This window comes from Asparagus officinalis, unplaced genomic scaffold, assembly GCF_001876935.1.
Source record: "Asparagus officinalis unplaced genomic scaffold, Aspof.V1 AsparagusV1_Un170, whole genome shotgun sequence".
In the NCBI taxonomy this organism is placed as follows: domain Eukaryota; kingdom Viridiplantae; phylum Streptophyta; class Magnoliopsida; order Asparagales; family Asparagaceae; genus Asparagus; species Asparagus officinalis.
The window spans coordinates 221516-241372 of record NW_017972436.1 but is presented as its reverse complement, the minus strand read 5'-3'; the positions used below and the strand labels follow the sequence as shown (position 1 = coordinate 241372).

The 19857-nt window shown below is 44.3% G+C and overlaps 2 protein-coding genes across 2 annotated transcripts; both read left to right on the top strand.

Moving 5' to 3' along the window:
- The first annotated feature begins 977 nt into the window (after positions 1-977).
- Positions 978-2957, top strand: LOC109827390. Its single transcript, XM_020394398.1, has 3 exons — positions 978-1822; positions 1859-2021; positions 2110-2957. The coding sequence occupies exons 1-3, from the start codon at positions 1181-1183 to the stop codon at positions 2955-2957; spliced, it is 1653 nt and encodes a 550-aa protein (XP_020249987.1). The 5' UTR covers positions 978-1180.
- A 1191-nt stretch (positions 2958-4148) lies between these two features.
- Positions 4149-12082, top strand: LOC109827389 (serine/threonine-protein phosphatase 7 long form homolog). Its single transcript, XM_020394397.1, has 5 exons — positions 4149-4684; positions 4759-4846; positions 4923-5369; positions 5438-5560; positions 12077-12082. Exons 1-5 carry the CDS (start codon positions 4149-4151, stop codon positions 12080-12082), a joined length of 1200 nt encoding a protein of 399 aa, XP_020249986.1.
- The last annotated feature ends 7775 nt before the right edge of the window (positions 12083-19857 follow it).

Sequence of the window (19857 nt, the reverse complement as noted above, 5' to 3'; positions counted from 1 at the left end):
GGACAAATTTTCAAAACCAACCCTTTTAGCATTTTATTTGCAAAAAACGACCTATTTTGAAAATAATTACAAAAACCGACCTGTTTTCAGCCCAGCGCTGAAAACAGGTCGGTTTTTGTAAAAAAGTCTCCGAAACATCACGGGAGTTCAACTCCCGTGAAGTTTATCGAGAAATTAAACTTCACGGGAGTTGAACTCCCGTGAAGCTTAATTTTGCTTAAAACTCCACGGGAGTTCAACTCCCGTGGAGTTACAGTCGAAAATTTCCAGCGAACCGATCTCGGTTCTTCGGGAATTTTTTGACTGCAACTTCACGGGAGTTCAACTCCCGTGAAGTTGCAGTCAAAAATTCCCGAAGATCCACTCTCTGGAAATTTTCGACTGAAACTCCACGGGAGTTGAACTCCCGTGGAGTTTTGGCTCCCCTATATAACCGCGCGTGCCCAGCCCGACAGCCCAAAACCCTAACCCTTCGTTCCGCCCCTGTGCCGTCGCCACCGCAGCAAGGATCCGCCGCCGCCCTTGCCTCCGACCGCCGCCGCCGACGCCGACCCAGCCTCCGACCGTCGCCGCCGCCACAGCTCCGACTGCCGCCGCCGTCAGATCTCAGATCTGAGTCAAAAAATCCAAAAAAAAGGTAAATTCTTCCTAAAAAAATATACTCTCTAATTTTTGTATACTCTCACTATTTGATTGTGATTATATGTAAAAATCTAGATTTTAGAATTTAATTATGAATTATTTTTGAATTTTGTGAAGAAATCTGAAAATTAGAAGGGAAATTATCAATAAATGTGAAATTTAGTGTGAAAATTATCAATAAATATAAAAATTATCAATAAATGTGAAAATTAGAGGGGAAATTATTAAATGGGAAATTATCAATAATTTTGTGAAATTTGTGAAGAATTAGTGTGTAATTTATCAATAATTTTGTGAAATTAGAGGGGAAATTATCAATAATTTCGAAAATTATTGTATTTAGATTTTAGAATTTAATTGTGAATTATTTACGAATTTTGTGAAGACGTATTAAATAATTTTGCGTATTTAGAGGTGAAATTATCAATTAATGTGGAAATTAGAGTTACTACCTAAATGTAAAAATTAGTAACAATCAATATTTATTTGGCTTTTCGTGTAATATTGATATTGAATTTTTCACTCTTCAGAGGTAACGATGAATGATCGAATTGTAATTCTCTGTTCTTATGATGGGAAGATTAATTACCTCGAGAATAATATGCCCGTTTATGAAGGAGGCACGACGAGACCGTTGTTCATAACAAAATCGTGTACTTTCGATGAGTTGGTTAATGAATTACACAAACTTACATTAACTAACTCACGTGAGTATCACCTCAGTGTGGTTTGCAATTATCCTGTTGTGGAGAACAGAACAAGTGGCATTCAAATATCAAGTGACTACGATATGGGTCTCATTCATGTCTTACACGACGAGAAGCGTTCGGTCGAATTGTTCATTGAAAAACATCAGAGAGATTTGGGCAAATCGTTGAACTACGAAGGAATGTATTCCCGCATGTTGGAGGATCCTGAAGTTGATTCTGTAGGCTTTTTATCTCCTCAACAAGATGAATGTTGGACACAATCACAATACATGAGCGGTCCTTCGTTCGTGGGCACTTCGAATGCTTTCGATACTAACACGGGAATTCAAGAAGATAATGCAAGTGTTGAATCCGAGAATGATGAAGAGGAGGGATTACAAATTAATAGCATGACCTTGATAGATCGTGATGACGGGGAAAACCAACACATCGACGGGGCTTATGTTAATAATGAGTATGTCGGCTTAGAGGATCCGCCGCCCGATGAACTTTATGTCGGTTTAGAGGATCCGCCGCCCGATGAACTTCAAGGAGATGAATGGATTGATAACTCCGCGATGGAAAGTGTTCCTATTGGCACTAATAGCGGTGTTGATACACAGGCCGAGGACTTCTCATTCATCAAGGGAGATCTTTACGAGAGTAAGGAGAAATTGATCCATGCTATTCGTACGTATTCCATTACAAAAAAATGTGAAGTTCAGGCCAACCAAAAATAATACTACAAGCTATAATGTGGTTTGTTTCTATCGCAAAGATGACGATGTCGAAGATAATAGTGGACACCACGACGGCAATGCGAGGTGTCCGTGGAAGCTTAATTCACGCTCGGGTTCAAGAGTAGGTGGGCAATTCAAAATCACGGCATACAATGGACTCCACACTTGTAGCAATCCTCGATTAGAGATGAATAACAAGAATGCGTCCTCTTCTTTTATATATCGATTGATTTTATCGCATCTAAGGGAGGATCTTGATCTAAGGCCGAAAGATATCCGTCTTTTAGTGCATAAAGCCACCAACTTGGATGTATCATATCACAAGTGTTGGAATGCTAGGAGGAAGGCGATGATAAAAATATTCGGGGATTGGAATAAATCGTATGAGATCTTACCTCATTATCTTGAAGCACTCAAAAGAGAAAATCCGGGGACTGTCTACGAAGTATCTTCGGACCCCGTTGATGGCGGAGAACGGCGGTTCACCGGTGTATTTTGGGCATTTGGGCCCTGTATTGAGGGGTTTCGTCATTGCCGTCCTCTTCTTAGCATTGATGGAACTCACTTATATGGTAAATACAAAGGCGTTTTGCTTGTTGCAACCGGAGTTGACGCGGATGGCGGGTTGTTTCCTTTAGCATTCGCAGTGGTTGATGTTGAAAATACAGAGAATTGGGCTTGGTTTTTTGCATGCATTAGATATCATATCCCTAGTGTGGGGACGCGGCCGATTACATTCATATCCGATAGGATGAAAGGAATTCCAAGAGCACTCCAACAACATTTCCCGTCACCACATGCACATCGCTATTGCTTGCGACATATTAGAGACAACTTCAAGAAGAAGTATGGAAACGCTCAGGTTCAAGACTTACTTTGGCACTAGTTGCTAAAACTTTTTACAGGCTTAATAAATTCTTTGTTCGACGTCGAGAACTTGGTGAAAATATGCGCTCCCAGCTAACACCGAAGGTTGATGAAATGCTAGCGGCTCGGATTGTACAAGCTCGGTCATTTCAGGTTGTACGATACAGTTTTAATGAATGGGAGGTGCTCGAGGGAATAACCCATAGAGAAAATCGCTCTTACAAAGTCAATATGTTGGTGGATCACACTTGTACGTGCACTTGCAATGTACCGCAACTACAATTGATTCCTTGTTCACATGTTGTAGCAGCTTGCTCCGACCTACAGGGTGGTGCTCGCATTTCACATTATGAATTTGTCGACGCTTGGTATTCTGCATACAACTATCAACAAACCTACAAAGAGTGTTTTCGTCCACCATACGATAGTCGACATTGGACACAAGATGGGCCACGGATATTACCTCCACTGTATAAAAGATCGGCGGGGCGCCCTCGTTCCGTGCGTATTAGAAATAGTATGGATGACGGACGTGAAGGAGCTAGGAGGAGAAATAAGTGCAGTAGATGTGATCAACCGGGTCACAACAAAAATAGGTGTCCAGTTAGTATTAGGCGTTGATTTGTATTATGTATCGTTTTGCACTATGTCATTCGTAGTTGTTATCTTTGAAGCGTATGATACTCGTTATTTGTAATATGTTCTGTATGCAACTCCGTTCATTTCACCCATGCATTTGTATTATGTAGCGTTTTGCACTATGTCCGAACCAATTTGTAATATGCTATGTATGATACTGTGTTCATTGCACTTTGTATATATGCTCATATTTTAATCACAGGTCTATTCATTATGGATCCGGGACCGGAGAATCCCGACGTTTTGTACCTTCAGGCGAGTCATTGTTCAGACCATATTGGTTCGGGAGAGGTAATACGAATAAATTAGATATATATTTCTTCGATTAATGTAATTTTTTAATGAATATACTTAAAACTGATTCTCGTTTTATGTGCAGCCCGTACCAGAGTACACGATGATCGAGCATTCCCATAGTCATTCGGCATGGGTCATAGAGGATGAGAGGGTACTAGCTTTGATCGCTCAGGCCGGTTTTCGACCGTGTTCGACGATTCGTTATATCAGGCTTGATTGGCCGCTTATCACTGCTTTGATTGAGAGGTGGAGGCCAGAGACCAACACCTTTCACATGCATATAGGGGAGTGCACGATCACTTTACAGGACGTGGCCGTCATACTTGGGCTCCGGATTGATGGACCGGTAGTTACGGGCACCGACGATCATAGTTGGCCGGAGGTATGTGGCCGGCTACTTGGACAGGTTCCCGACTTGAGGAGTGGTGCGATGAAGCTATCGTGGCTTCGTCAGACATTTCAGGGCGACATACCAGAGGATGCCTCTGATGAGACGCTCCAGTTTCATGCTCGTGCATACATATTGCACATGATAGGGTGCGTACTATTTCCTGATGCGAGCAAGACTCTCGTACATGCACGATGGCTGCCACTGCTGGAGGATTTTGGTGTATGCGGGGCACTATCGTGGGGCAGTGCGGTGTTGGCATATTTGTATCGAGAATTGAGTAGAGTATCTCTGATGCAGAATAAAGAATTCAAGGGATGCTGTACGTTGATACAGATTTGGTCATGGGAGCGCATTCATATTGGACGACCCACTTTACTTATGCACCGTGACTTAGAGGGGCAGTATCCGTTGGCATACAGGTATAATTGTACACACACATATTTCATTCGTAACCTGAATATTTGTACTTATATATTCGCTATTCTGCATATAGGTATAACGTGCGATACGCTCAGTACAAATCAGCGACGCGTCACCGTCAGTTTTACCGAAATGAGCTTGATGGCCTCCAGCATGAACAGGTAAATATAAAACTCAAGAAGTATGAATATTATAGTTTTTCTGTATGATAAAGATAAATGTTTTACTTTATTTCAGTTCAAGTGGAGACCCTATACACCGCCGGAGCTCGATATACATTCTCTTGCACCTATCTGCCGAGATAGTCCCGGCTTGTGGAGAGCCAGAGTTCCATTGATCTGTTGGGAGATCGTAGAGATGCATGTACCGGACCGTGTGCTACGGCAGTTTACACTCTCTCAGCATATTCCAGATCCTGTCGAGCAGATCAATCGTCGGCGGCGCCCTACATCGCACCGGACTGACTGGGCCGTAGTCCGTGCGGACTACATAGGCAGGTGGGTTCAGAGGTGGGATTGCATACAGGATACGAGGCCCACAGCTGTTGACTATACCACGTATATGCGTTGGTATTGGGGTATCACACGTAGATGGATCACGCGTGACCCACAGCCTTTAGCTGGACACATGCCACGCCCACCGACAGATAGTTACATCCCTAGTGGGATGAACGAGAGAGATTACGTAAGTTTCTAAGCTAAATTATAATATTTTTTATTGAGTTGATACTTAATAAATTGTTTACCACGCAGGTCCGTGTTTTAGATAGCATTGATGCTGATATTGATGCGCACGTGACTGAGATTCAGGATCAGGTGGCGTTAGGTCTCCTCAGCAGGATCAAGAAGAGCATAGCGCAGGTGTTCCATAAGACAGTCTCGGGAGGTCGAAACACCCCGGGGGTGTCTAGGAAAAGCCTAGACACCCCAGGGGTGTCTAGGCCCCCTACCTAGCCCCTATAGCCTCCTAGAGCCTATAAATAGCCCCCTTGGGCCTTACTTTTGAGAGGAGGATTTTTGGAGAGCCTTGGCGAAGCCCTGCTGCAGCAAAGAGTCATCGAGCGCTTCAACCAAGGAGGAGAGGTCGACATCAGCCTTCATCACCCTCTTTCCCCCTTCTTTCCTTAGTATTAGCCTTTAGCGTTGATACTAAGAAGAGCTATTACCTCGTTTTAGCCGAGGTATACGCTTATAGCTTCTAGATCTCACGCGGATCGACGAAGCTCTGTCCGATATTTCTGGATCAGAAGTTTCTAGATCTCACGCGGATCAACGAAACTCTGTCCGATTTATCCGGACCAGATCTGAGTGCCCCGGTGGTCCACGGATATCAACATCCCCGTCACAGGCCAAAGACCCACGCAAGCGAGACCGCACCAAAACGGGATCTCGTGTTTATTTTCGAAAAGTTGTAATCTTTGTTTTGTTGCACAAGGAGGTCTTATAAAAAGACCGACCTTTTTTATCGATTCTTGTTGTAACGTTTGAAGTTGTAACAGATTTCGAAAGCAATGAAAACAGCGACTTTCACCGAAAACAAGCTGGCGACCACAGTGGGAGCCAACGGCATCGCAACCGACGCCGTCGTGACGCAACCGGCACTTAAGATCCGGGTGAATGAAGAGGTCGAGTACGAGTTCGACCAGCAGAAGTACGAAGAATACCTCTCTTCCTCCTCCTCCAGATCCGCCTCTCCAAACGGGTACAGAAAGGTAACCTCTTTCATAAATGATTGCAGGTCCTTCGGTTCAAAAATCCAAGACCCCGTTGCCGCCTCTGCACTTGCACCACGCGACGTCCCCACGTCGTCCAAAATGGTCGAGATCGCAGATCCGGACTCCTCTTCCGCCGAAGAGATGACTGTAGGCATCAAAAATTGCCTATAGTTCTCCACAACCGGTTCAGTGTTAACGAACGACAATGAACATCACCATCCGATCCACATAAGCCTAATCGACGTCGACGAACGACTGAAGTGAATCGACGAGTTACATGAGCGGATAGGACTTCGGAATCACGAAGACCCGGACCAATCGGGAAGCCCGGCACTGTTCACAAAAAGGACAACGCCCTCCATGCCTCGACCACTCTACAGATAATCCAATCACCAGAGCGGATCAAACTCTTCGTCACGCATCCAACGCACCCGGAATCACTCAAATCCGAATCCGGACGAAGAATATACAGGGGAACCAACAAAACACCTAAACGGAGTCCCGGCCAGTCGAAATACCCCGGGGTGTCTAGGATCTCGAAAGAGAAACACCCGGGAAGCGGATTCTCACTGTCCGTGTACCAAATTTATCAGGGCAGTATTATCAACATGTAGCTGCCCCAAGACCGCTCCGCAGAGGGTCTCGATATTCGAGAGAATTTCCGATGGAATGACGAAGCCCAAATCAAGGCGTTCCCACCAAAGAGGATCAGTTGCTCAGGATGATGAACTCCTAGAAGTTACCATCAACATGGTCAACAAGGGAAAATCCCCAATCGTTTCAAGTGGTTCCGACCCTAATTTCTCTCCAAGAAGCAGAGTCAATTCGGGAGTAGCTCAGCTTCAGCTAGAAGCCGTCGGATATAACGACGACCATGGGATCCATGAAGGAGTCCATTCCGATGATGAGTTCTCAGATTCTTATTCCGCGCTCGCCTCTGACGATACAACGTAATCGTTGAAGAGGCCCTGGCTAAGCAGAAGGAAATCTTCAAGTTCGAAATGGAAATGGCTATGCAAGAGATGAGACAAATGCACGACCAACAAATCCGAGCTTTGTCAAATCAGCTAGTTGAATCCAGCCGTCACACCCAGAACGCCGCAATTGACAGCGATCCGGAAGTGGTCGAAGTCGTCATAGCTGACACACCGCCCAAAAATACTGGGGGTGGCCCCACTAAAAATAACAACGCTGGGGGTGGATCCATCAATGATGATAACACTGGGGGTGGCCGTATTATTCCTCTCGAAAATTATCCAAAACAAGATATAGATGAGGCCGAAAAGATGAAGGATCTCGAAAGAAAAATTGACGCCCTGATGTCTGCTCGAGAGGTGAAGAGGACCGGTATTCCGTGTCCTTACCCAAAAAAGTGGGATTCGATCCCGTATCCGGCGAAGTTCAACCTGATCAACTTCACGCCGTTCGGCGGGAAGGGCTCACCCACTCAGCATCTAATCTACTTCAAGTCCCACTTGGGGGTGATCTCTGGCAACGAGCCTTTGATGGTTCGGTCATTCGTTGGCACCCTTCGCGGGCCTGCTTTCGATTGGTACCGCCGTCTCAAGCCCGAAAGCATCAACAGCTGGGAGGACCTGGAAAGCATGTTCCTCGCTCATTTCTTCGATGATGACACCGAAGTGTCGGTCAGGACACTCTTCGATATGAAACAAAAAGACGGAGAGACGGTGGACACCTTCGTCAAACGCTTCCGCAATCAGGCAATGAACTGCAAGGATCCCGTCACGGAGGAGTTCATCTTGCAGACCTGTCATAACAATTTGTCCATTAACATCTTGGACGTTATGGGAATAGAGCCGTTCAGTACTTGGAGATAATTGAAGGTGCGCGGAGAACAGGCCGAACGCTTCCTCAGAATGAGGAAGGCCGAGAGAAGCCAACCGATGGTTAGCCCTCTGAATTCGAGTCTCGTACCTCATGATGAAGGGGACGCACCTGCAACAGTTATTGACGATAATCAAACGTCACAACAACAGTTCCAAAGACAACAGGAAAATTCGGATCCAAGACTCCAAAATGAATATTCCTTCAAGGACGAAGACATTCCCGCCATCTTCGAGTCTCTTCTCGAAAACAACAAAATCAAGCTCCCGCCCATCACGCATCAAGAGGAAGATGGCGATTCTGCAGATCCAACGTACTGCGCGTACCACAGGAGGATTCTTCATCCATAACTCCAAAGAGTACAAGAGTATAAACTGTTCCTCAATACTCCAAAGAGTACAAGAGTATAAACTGTTCCTCAATACTCCGAAGAGTATATGAGTATAAACTGCTTCTCACACTCCAAAGAGTATACGAGTATAAACTGTTTCTCATTCCTCCTACCGGTATAAGAGGTTAAACTACTCCCTGATACTCCAATAGGTATATGAGTCTAAACTATTTCCTACCATTGACGGGAAGTTCCTGGAGGATATTACGCTAATATTCTTAAGGATAACCCGGTCGGATAACAAAGTCAAGCTCAGTTCCAAGGGAGAAGCTGGGGGTGGATAATCCAATGTATCGGGAAGTTCCCGGAAGAATACCACATGAGTATTCTTAGGGATAACCCGGTCATTGTGGAATTGATGAATAAGAAATTCACATTCGAACTCTGAAGGTCAGAATGTCTTTTCTTATTCTCATTCTCTAACTCTTATGAGTTATTTTCGTGAGATGAGATCCAATCCTCTGATAGGTTAATCTTTCCTCACCAAACCATCCGCTGATCAAATCAAACTCCATTTGCCCGTCGTTGGCATTTCTCAGACTTAACGTGCTAGGTCCTAAACGCCTAGCATTAAAGTCTCCCTTTGAGTGATAATACGAGTTGGCATTTTCTTTGCTACCCGTATTCCACTTTCTTTTGCTTTCTGGTCAAACCTCTAAAAGTTAGGGCCAAAGCCAAAATCCCCTCTCGGTTCCTCTAATGAACGAGATGTCCACTTTCAAATCGAGTGATCAAACCTTCCGACAGTTAGGGTCATCTCAAACTCCTGCTTGGTCAAACCTTCCTACAGTTAGGACCAAACCCACAATTCACTCTCGATAAACGAGAAATTCACCTTCAGTTCGATAATCAAACCTTCCGACAGTTAGGGTTATCCGAATCTTTCCAATTCTCGGAGTGGAGATCCCACTCTTAGTTTCATCCTTCCGGATTCTGGGGGTGGAGATCCCACCTCGAGTTTCCTTTCCAGCTTAAGATAGAATATAAAATTCTTCCTCTTTAGCGTCGGGAGATAGAATATAAAATTCTTCCTCTCCCGTTTCCTTTCCGGCCGAAGATAGAATAAAAAATTCTTCCTCTTCAACACCGGGAGATAGAATATAAAATTCTTCCTCTCCCGTTTCTCAGTCTGTCTTTGCTTTCAGAAAAGACACGATTCTCAACTTCCAATCCGGGCACTCAATGCACGGGGAATTTCATCCCGAAGCCTAAGTAGAGATAAGTCAACGCCTAACACGCGTTGCCGGGTAGTCTATTTCCGTGAGAAAGACGAAGCCTATGTATTCAAAATCATAGCACAAAGCCTCAGAGAGTTTACTCTCTTAGCACAACGTTACATGCGGAACGGATTGAGACAATCCGCATGCTAGCCCGGCTCAAACGGTAGTCGGTAAAGGCTAATCAAATCCGTTGAAGGCTGGGGATTAGCCAAAAATCCTAAAGTCAACACCTAACACGTGTTGCCGGGTAGCCTTTTCCCGTAAGAAAGACGAAGTCTACGTATTCAATATCATAGCACTAAAAGGGTTAACTCTTTTAGCATAACGTCACATGCGGAACGGACTTAAATAATCCACATGCTAGCCCGACTCAAACGGTAGTCGGTAAAGGCTAATCAAATCCGTTGAAGGCTGAGGATTAGCCAAAAATCCTAAAGTCAACGCCTAACACGCGTCGCCGGGTAGTCTATTCCCGTGAGAAAGACGAAGTCTACGTATTCAATATCGTAGCACTAAAAGGGTTAACTCTTTTAGATTAAATGTCAATGCGGAACGGACTTAAACAATCTGCATGCTAGCCCGACTCAAACGGTACAACGCCGGTCAACGCGTAGCCCTAGGTCAACGCCAGTCAACGCGTTGCGACAAAAGTCAACGTTCGACGATTCGAAACCCTAGGGTCAACGCCGGTCAACGCGTAACCCTAGGTCAACGCCAGTCAACGCGTTGCAACCAGAGTCAACGTTTGACGATTCGAAACCCTAAGGGTCAACGCCGGTCAACGCGTAACCCTAGGTCAACGCCAGTCAATGCGTTGCAACCAAAGTCAACGTTTGACGATTCGAAACCCTAGGGTCAACGCCGGTCAACGCGTAACCCTAGGTCAACGCCAGTCAACGCGTTGCAACCAAAGTCAACGTTTGACGATTCGAAACCCTAAGGGTCAACGCCGGTCAACGCGTAACCCTAGGTCAACGCCAGTCAACGCGTTGCAACCAAAGTCAACGTTTGACGATTCGAAACCCTAAGGGTCAACGCCGGTCAACGCGTAACCCTAGGTCAACGCCAGTCAACGCGTTGCGACAAAAATCAACGTTCGACGACGCGTAACCCTAGGTCAACGTCGGTCAACGCGTTGCGACAAAAAGTCAACACACGGGGGTCCGAAACCCTAAGCCAGCACAATGTGGCGGAGGTAGTTCAAAGTCAACTCAATGACACGAGCCAAACTCAATTCATCAGCTGCAAACTCGAGACTCGGAAAAAATTGCTGTATTCATTGCTGCATTCATTACAACTTCGATCGTTACAATGAAATAAAAAGATAGCCACAGGAGTCCAATTGACGTCGACGAACGACTGAAGTGAATCGACGAGTTACATGAGCGGATAGGACTTCGGAATCACGAAGACCCGGACCAATCGGGAAGCCCGGCACTGTTCACAAAAAGGACAACACCCTTCATGCCTCGACCACTCTATAGATAATCCAACCACCAGAGTGGATCGAACTCTTCGTCAAGCATCCAACGCACCCGGAATCACTCAAATCCGAGTTCGGACGAAGAATCTACAGGGAAAACAACCAAATCACCTCAAACGGAGTCTCGGGAGGTTGAAACACCCCGGGGGTGTCTAGGAAAAGCCTAGACACCCCAGGGGTGTCTCGGCCAAGCTGAGACACCCTAGGGTGTCTCGGCCCTGGCCGAGACACCAGGGGGTGTCTAGGCCCCCTACCTACCCCCTATAGCCTCCTAGAGCCTATAAATAGCCCCCTTGGGCCTTGCTTTTGAGAGAGGATTTTTTGGAGAGCCTTGGCGAAGCCCTGCTGCAGTGAAGAGTGGTCGTGCGCTTCAACAAGGAGAGGAGAGGTCTACATCAGAGCCTTCATCACCCGTCCGATCCTTAGTATTAGCCCTTGGCGTTAATACTAAGAAGAGCTCATATCTCGCTTTAGCCGAGATAGACGCTTAAAGCTTCTAGATCTCACGCGGATCGACGAAGCTCTGTCCTATTCTTTCGGAACAGATCTGATTGCCCGGTGGTCCACGGATATCAACGTCCCCGTCACAGGCCAAAGACCTACGTAAGCAAGAGATGATAAACGGATCTTGCGTTTGTTTGAAAAGAGTTGTATTTTTTTTGTTTTTTTTGTGTAAGAGTCTTATAAAAAGGCTATCTTTTTGTTTCATTGTAACGATTGAAGTTGTAATGAATGCAGCAATGAATACGACAACTTTTTTCGCAAACACCTGATTTTTAAATCATTAAAAAGTCTAGAAAATCGATTAAAATATAAATATTCTCTTTAATAATAAAATTTAATATTTAAATACTAGGAAAATTTTTTAAATCAGTATCGAAAATTCATGATCATTACATTCTACCCCCCTTAAAACAAATTCCGTCCTCGGAATTAAATAAAAGGACGAAATATAAAAATGGATTCACTTCAATTCATATAAATTTCAAAATATTTTGCATAAATAAAGAAGGTCATACAAGGTGATTCAAATTAGATACAAGACATGACAGCTAAGATTCAGGAAATAAATGAGGGTATCGCTGTCGCATCTCAGACTCAGTTTCCCATGTCGATTCTCCAGGAGAATCTGGGTGCCACATCACACGAACAAGCAAAACGGTCTTATTCTGGAGGGTCTTCTCCCTTTGGTGTAAAATCGCCACAGGCTGCTGCTCGTATGTCAAATAAGATCGCACCTCAATCTCCGAGAAATCTACGACATGACTCGGATCTCCAACGTATCTTCGCAACTGAGAAACGTGGAATACGTTACGCACTCCAGCCAGGGTGGGTGGTAATGCAAGTCGGTACGCCACCTCTCCCACTCCCTCTAATACGTCGAAAGGTCCCACATATCGCGGACTTAACTTCCCACGCCTTCCAAATCGAATGGGGCCTCGGTTGGGGAAATCTTCAGGAACACATGATCTCCTGGCTGAAACTCCAAGTGCAGACGCTTCGCATCTGCCCAATGCTTGAATCTATCATGTGCTATGCGAAGTCGCTCCCGAATGATCCTGACTGCATCAACTGATTTATCAATCAACTTCGGCCTGAGAATCTCTCTCTCACCAACATCGTCCCAACTCAGCGGAGAACGACACTTCCTGCCATACAATGCTGCAAAAGGGGCCATTCTAATACTAGCCTGGAAGCTTTTGTTGTATGAAAATTCCACCAAATGCAAGTGATCTTCCCATGACCCGTGGAAGTCAAGCATACAAGCTCTAAGCATATCCTCCAAAATCTGAATGGTCCTCTCTGACTGCCCATCGGTCTAGGGATGATAAACCGTGCTAAAACTGAGACTGGTCCCTAGACTCGATTGCAAGCTCTTCCAGAACTCTGAAGTAAATTGGGTATCACGATCCGAAACGATGCACACTGGAACTCCGTGTAATCGTACGATCTCCAGCAATACGAGAGATTTACTAACACTCTTGGAAAAATAACTCATTGAAATATATAGAGATAAATGTTTTACCCCCATGTATCTCTGAGCAAGATGCTCCGTCGACTGTCCCACTCGGAAAGGAATGAAGTGAGCTGATTTGGTTAATTGATCTACGATCACCCAAACAGCATCATTTTGCTTAGTGCTCCGAGGTAAGCCAGTAACGAAGTCCATAGTGACATGTTGCCACTTCCACTCTGGAATAGGCAATGGCTGCAAAAGACCTGCGATGCGCTGATGCTCTGCCTTCACTTGCTAACATACAAGGCACTTAGCCACACTACGAGCCACATCTCTCTTCATACCACGCCACCAATAATCCAGCTTCAGATCCTTATACATCTTCGTACCTCCAGGGTGAATAGAATACGGTGAGCTGTGAGCTTCCCGTAATAACTCCTCTCGAACATCTCCTCCTGGTATGCAGATACGACTCCCAAATCGTAAGGATCCGTCTTCATGAACAACAAATTCCGAACGAAGACCTACCACTGCTAACTCTCTGCACTTCTGAAGAAATGGGTCATCTGCTTGAGCTACCTTGATTCGCTCGACCAGTGTCAATTGAATCTGAAGATTCATCAAGGAAGCGGTGATACTTGGAAGAAGAACTTCTATACTCATATCCCTCACTTACTGCTGAAGTCTCCACTGCGCCGTGAGGGTCATGATTGCCGGCAAGCGACTCAAAACATCTGGTACCACATTAACCTTACCAGGGTGATACTGAAGATCAATGTCGTAATCCGCCATCAGCTCTAACCATCGGCGTTGCCTCATGTTGAGCTCCTTCTGAGTAAATATGTACTTCAAGCTCTTGTGGTCAGCGAACACCTTCACTTGCTCTCCCAACAAATAATGTCTCCAGAGCTTAAGGGCAAAAATCACAGCTACCAATACCAAGTCGTGGGTAGGATAATTCTGTTCATGCTTCTTCAACTGATGAGAAGCATATGCCACCACATGACCATCCTGCTCCTGCTGAAGAACGCATCCCAATCCTCTACCTGATACGTCGCAAAAAACCTCAAAGTTTCCTCTCTTATCTGGTATCGTCAAGACCGGGGCCAAAATCAGTCGAGACTTTAACTCCTCAAATGTCTGCTCACAAGCGTCGGACCAGATAAACTTAATATCCTTCCTCGTAAGTCGTGTCATCGGCTCCACAATCTTCAAAAAATCTCTGATGAAGCGACGGTAGTAACCAGCTAATCCCAAGAAGCTCTTAATGTCTGACACCAACTTAGGGGTAGACCAATCCTTCACTGCAGATACCTTCTCTGGATCTACTGATATGCCGTCTCCTGACACCACGTGTCCCAGAAACGCTATACGATCTAGCCAGAACTGGCACTTACTATACTTGGCAAATAGCCGATGCTCTCTCAAGGTCTTCAACACGTACCACAAATGCTCTGCATGCTCTGCTTCACTCTTAGAGTACACCAAGATGTCATCAATAAAGACCTCCACAAACTTGTCCAATACATCATAGAATACCAAATTCATCAGGTTCATGAATGTTGCCGATGCATTAGTCACACCAAACGGCATCACTAAGAATTCATAATGTCCATATCTCATCCGGAACGCAGTCTTGGGGACATCAGAATCCCTAACCTTCACCTGGTGATACCCGCTCCGTAAGTCTAGCTTAGAAAATACTATCGTTCCTCCCAACTGATCGAAAATATCATCGATATATGGAAGTGGATACTTATTCTTCACTGTCACCGCATTCAACTCCCGGTAGTCGATGCACATCCGCTTGGATGAAGTGGATACTTATTCTTCACTGTCACCGCATTCAACTCCCGGTAGTCGATGCACATCCGCTTGGATCTATCCTTCTTCCCTACAAGCAACACAGGTGCTCCCCAAGCCGATACACTGGGTCATATCAAGCCTCTCTATAAAAGACCATCCAACTGAGTCCGAAGCTCGGCCAACTCAGTTGGGGGCATACGATAAGGAGTCTTGGAAATCGGAGCAACTCCCGGCTACAAATCTATGGAAAACTTAATTGCCCGATCCGGTGGCAATTCGTAAATATCGTCGGGAAACACATCTTCAAATTCCCAAACTACAATTGGCTTCTCGGATTCCACTTGCATCGCAGCTAGCGTCACCTTCTTCGGTCTAGCTCTAAACTCCACAGGTCCAACCGATGTGCTGCAACTAAGGAACTCAAACCTCGGGTGATCCGGTATCTCAAACACTACGCTCCGACAACGACAATTAATGGTGGTAAAGAATGACCCCAACCAATCCATCCTAAATACTGCATCGAAGCTCGGCAAATCAATCACCAGAAAGTCTGTGAAGAGTTCCCTCCCGCAGATGACTACAGGGCATGCTTCATAACCACTAGATGATACTAAGACACCACTGCCTGTGTTGATATTCCAGCCTGTAGTTAGAGAAGCTATAGGAAGAGAGTGGGCACTCGCAAAGCGATGAGATAAGAAACAATGGGAAGCTCTAGAATCAAAGAGTGATAAAGCAGGAACGGAAGAAACAAGAACCTTGCCTATTATAGGAGGATGTAAATTCAACTAACTTAGTATTCTTAAACAATCCTATCATAATATCATTATGTAATAAAAAGTTCATATGTAATTAAGACTAAGATAAACAATTCTTACCAGTGATAACTTGATCGTTCGCCTCAGCTTCTACGGCTGACATCATGAACGTCTGTCGCTGAGGTTGCTGCCTGTGTGCTTCCTGATAAAGCTGCTTCTGTGGAGGAAGAGGCCCTGCTCGAGGATAGAGTCTGTGCTGAGGCTGTGCTGTCGGGGATGGCCGAGGTGGAGCTGGAAGAGCTGCTCGAACTGAAGGTGGGGGCAAACGAGCGACTGATGTGATCGAGGACGCACAAGTATAGCACAAACATAGGTTTGCGGCGATTCCTGCTAAGTTATGCTCGGATCATAGCCACAATAAGCAAAAACCTCACTTAAAGACTGACCATGAGACTGAACCTCCAGGTGCACTGATAAGGGTGAACGCCTGCTGAAATGGCTGACGCTGAGAATACTGCCTCGACATTCCGGGTCGGAGCTGCTGGTGTCCTGCTCTGAATCAAGTGTGAATCTTCTGGTTCCTTCTGCACGCTTTCAATCTCACGTGCTGCATCCAATACGGCGTCGTGAGTCACGACAGCCCTACCAGCCAAACCCAATCTGATATACTTGTCCAGCCCTTTCTGGAATTGGTGCTTCCTGATAGTGGGGTCTGTAACCTTCCTGATAGCGGCCGGCGTCGGGAGCGTCGGCGAGGTTAGGCGCAGCGAGTAGTGATGGCTCAGGGCGCTTTGGCGCAGCGGAAGCGGCGTCGTCGGAGCGTTGGCATGGCCGCTGGAGAGTCGAAGGAAGAGTTGGGAAGATGAGTTGAGTTCTTTTAAGAGAGAGAGAGAGAACAAAAGAGAGATGTGTTGTACGAGAGAGAGAATAGACTGGTGATAGGATTTCTTAGGAAGCGTGATGGAGAGATATAACTAAATAGTGATGGGGTTGTGTGAACGTGATGGAGAGAGAGGGGGAGAACATGGTTGGTGGGGGAAAACATGAGGTAATCTTTCAGGAAGTGGGGAGAGAGAGAGGGGGTAAATATAATATTTAATTATTATTACTTAAAACAAAAATGCATCACAAAATTATTAAATTTTACAAAAATTTAATTAAAAATTATTTAATTTGTATTTAGCCAAATAAATACAAAACCTGATTTTTAAATCATTAAAAAGTCTAGAAAACTGATTAAAATATAAATATTCTCTTTAATAATAAAATTTAATATTTAAATACTAGGAAAATTATTTAAATCAGTATCGAAAATTCATGATCATTACAGATACAGGTGGATCCGAGTATATGAATTTAGAGGAACTTCCATATGGGTACGACAAAGTCAATTCTGACCGAAGAACGGAGGAGGCTCCAGGTGCAGAAATGACTACCCAGGGCGTGGAGCTTAGAAGGTCATCCAGGGTACCCAAACTGAATCCTAGATATCTCTTATCACTTGATTATTTTCTTTTGATAGATAGTGAAGAACCAGAGTGCTATGACGAGGCTATGCAAGTGAGTGAATCTCAGTAGTGGGAGTATGCAATGCAAGAGAAGATGGATTCTCTACACACTAATGAGACATGGGAGTTAGTCTAGGTACCTGCACAGAAGAAAGCCTTGCATAACAAATGGGTCTATCGGGTCAAGCATGAGAGTAATTAAAGCAAGAGATACAATGCCAGATTAGTCGTGAAGGGGTTCCAACAGCGGGAAGGAGTAGACTATACAGAAATATTTTTCCCCCGTTGTGAAGCTCACCACCATTAGAGTGATGTTGACCTTAGTAGCTGCAGAATGTCTCTACCTTGAGTAGTTAGATATGAAGACTGCCTTTCGTAATGGTGACTTGGATAAAAAAATCTACATGAAGCAACATGTTGGCTTCATTAAAGAAGGAAAAGAAGAGATGATGTGTAAGATTAAGAAGAGCTTGTACGGATTGAAACAGGCTTCGAGACAGTGGTATAATAAGTTTGACAACTTTATGCAGAGCAATGACTATAGGAGATGCAATTCAAAGCATTGTTGGTAGTTCAAGAGGTTCGAGTACTGCTTTGTCATGTTATTATTATATTTTAATGACATGTTAGTTGTAGGACCATGTTTAGAAGAGATAAACAGATTGAAGAAGTAGTTGGCAAACAAATTTGGTATGAAAGATCTGGGTGTAGCAAAGCAGATTCTTGGGATGCGAACCAGTAGAGATAAAACTAAAGGGACATTAAGGTTGAGTCAATTTGAATACATCGAGAAGGTACTTCAGAGGTTCAACATGCAGAATGCTAAGGTTGTTAGCACACCCCTTGGAAGCCAATTTAAGTTATCTGAAGAGTAATCGCCTAAGGCAGATACAGATAGAGAGAATATGAGTAGAGTGTCATATTATTCGATCATTGTGAGTCTCATGTACGCGATGGTTCGTACGAGACCAAATATTACCCATGCAGTGGGAGTTATGAGCAGGTTTACAAGTAATCCAGGAAAACAACATTAGGAGGCCGTGAAGTGGATATTACGCTACTTGAGAGGGACTACGAACAAGCCACTATGTTTCAGGAGGAAGGAGTTTGTACTGTAGGGATACGTGGATGCGGACTTCGCGGGTGATCATGATACGAGACAGAACACTACGGGGTATGTTGATACCTTAGCGTCGACAGCAGTGAGTTGGGTTTTACATCTGCAGAAGATTGTAACTTTATCTATAACTAAAGCTGAGTATGTCACGGTGACTGAAGCAAGCAATGAGATGATTTGGTTGAACGTGTGCTTGAAAGAGTTGGATCTGAAGCAAGGGAGAGGAGTTCTTTATTGTGACAGCCAGAACGCTATACATCTTGTCAAGAATCCAGTATATCATATCATAACGAAGCACATCAACGTACGGTACCATTTTATATGCTCGTTGATTAAGGACAAGAAGTTACATCTAGAGAAGATTTTAGTGAGTCAAAATCCTACGGATATGTTGACGAAAATAGTAACCATTGATAAACTGGAGTTGTGCGCAACTTCAGTTGGCCTTCACGTATAGGAGATGAAGGCGGAGCCACACCAGGAGGATCACCGGGTTAATGATGATTGAAGAATAGATTTTTTTGTGTGTGTAGGAGGATGCTTGCGAAGAAGGGAGAGTTCGAGTGAGTTCGTTGATTGTGCTTTAGTCACCAAGTGGAAGATTGTTAGTCTAAGGGATGTAGACTCAAAGCTAGAATTAAACAAATTGTTGGATAACAGGTTTTCTAATCTGTTTTGATAATAAGATTTTTAATCTGTTTTGGTAACAAGATTTTTAATCTGTTTTGATAACTAGATTCTTACTCTATTTTGGTAACAAGATTCTTATTCTGTTTTGATAACATGTTATTAGGACTCTTAATCTGTTTTGTTTTTTGATTTTAGAATTCCTAGTCTGTTTTGGTTTTAGGTTTTCTATATATATGGAACACCTTAGAAGAGATTAGATATCAGAAAAGAGGGTTTTGAGAGAATTCTTCAGAGATATCTCAGAGAGAGATTAGATCCTATTTGTGGGCATTGTAATCTTCTTCAATATTAATCAAAGAATTGTGTGGTGTGGCTCCCGAGAACGTATGCACGATTGCCGAATCTCGTTGAATCTGGTGTGTTCTTTCTTGTTTACTTTCCTCCAATTTTTTATCTTTTATTTGCTGTGATTTTTCTTACTTTACTACTCTCAAACACAAGGTCCGGAAGGACAAGGGTTTGGTTTAATTATTTCGAATCCCCAACATTTGTGGGCAACCAACTTAGTCTCGGGGTACGATAGTCATCGTCCCTCTATAAAGCTAAGGTTTTATTAGCGGACCAGCTGCGTGCTTCTTTTTTCTTTAGCGCAGCACTATCTCTTAAGAGTTGTTTGTGAAGTTTATGAGTTAGTTGCCAAGTGTATGTGTTGGTTGTGAAGTTTACGAGTTGGTTATGAAAAG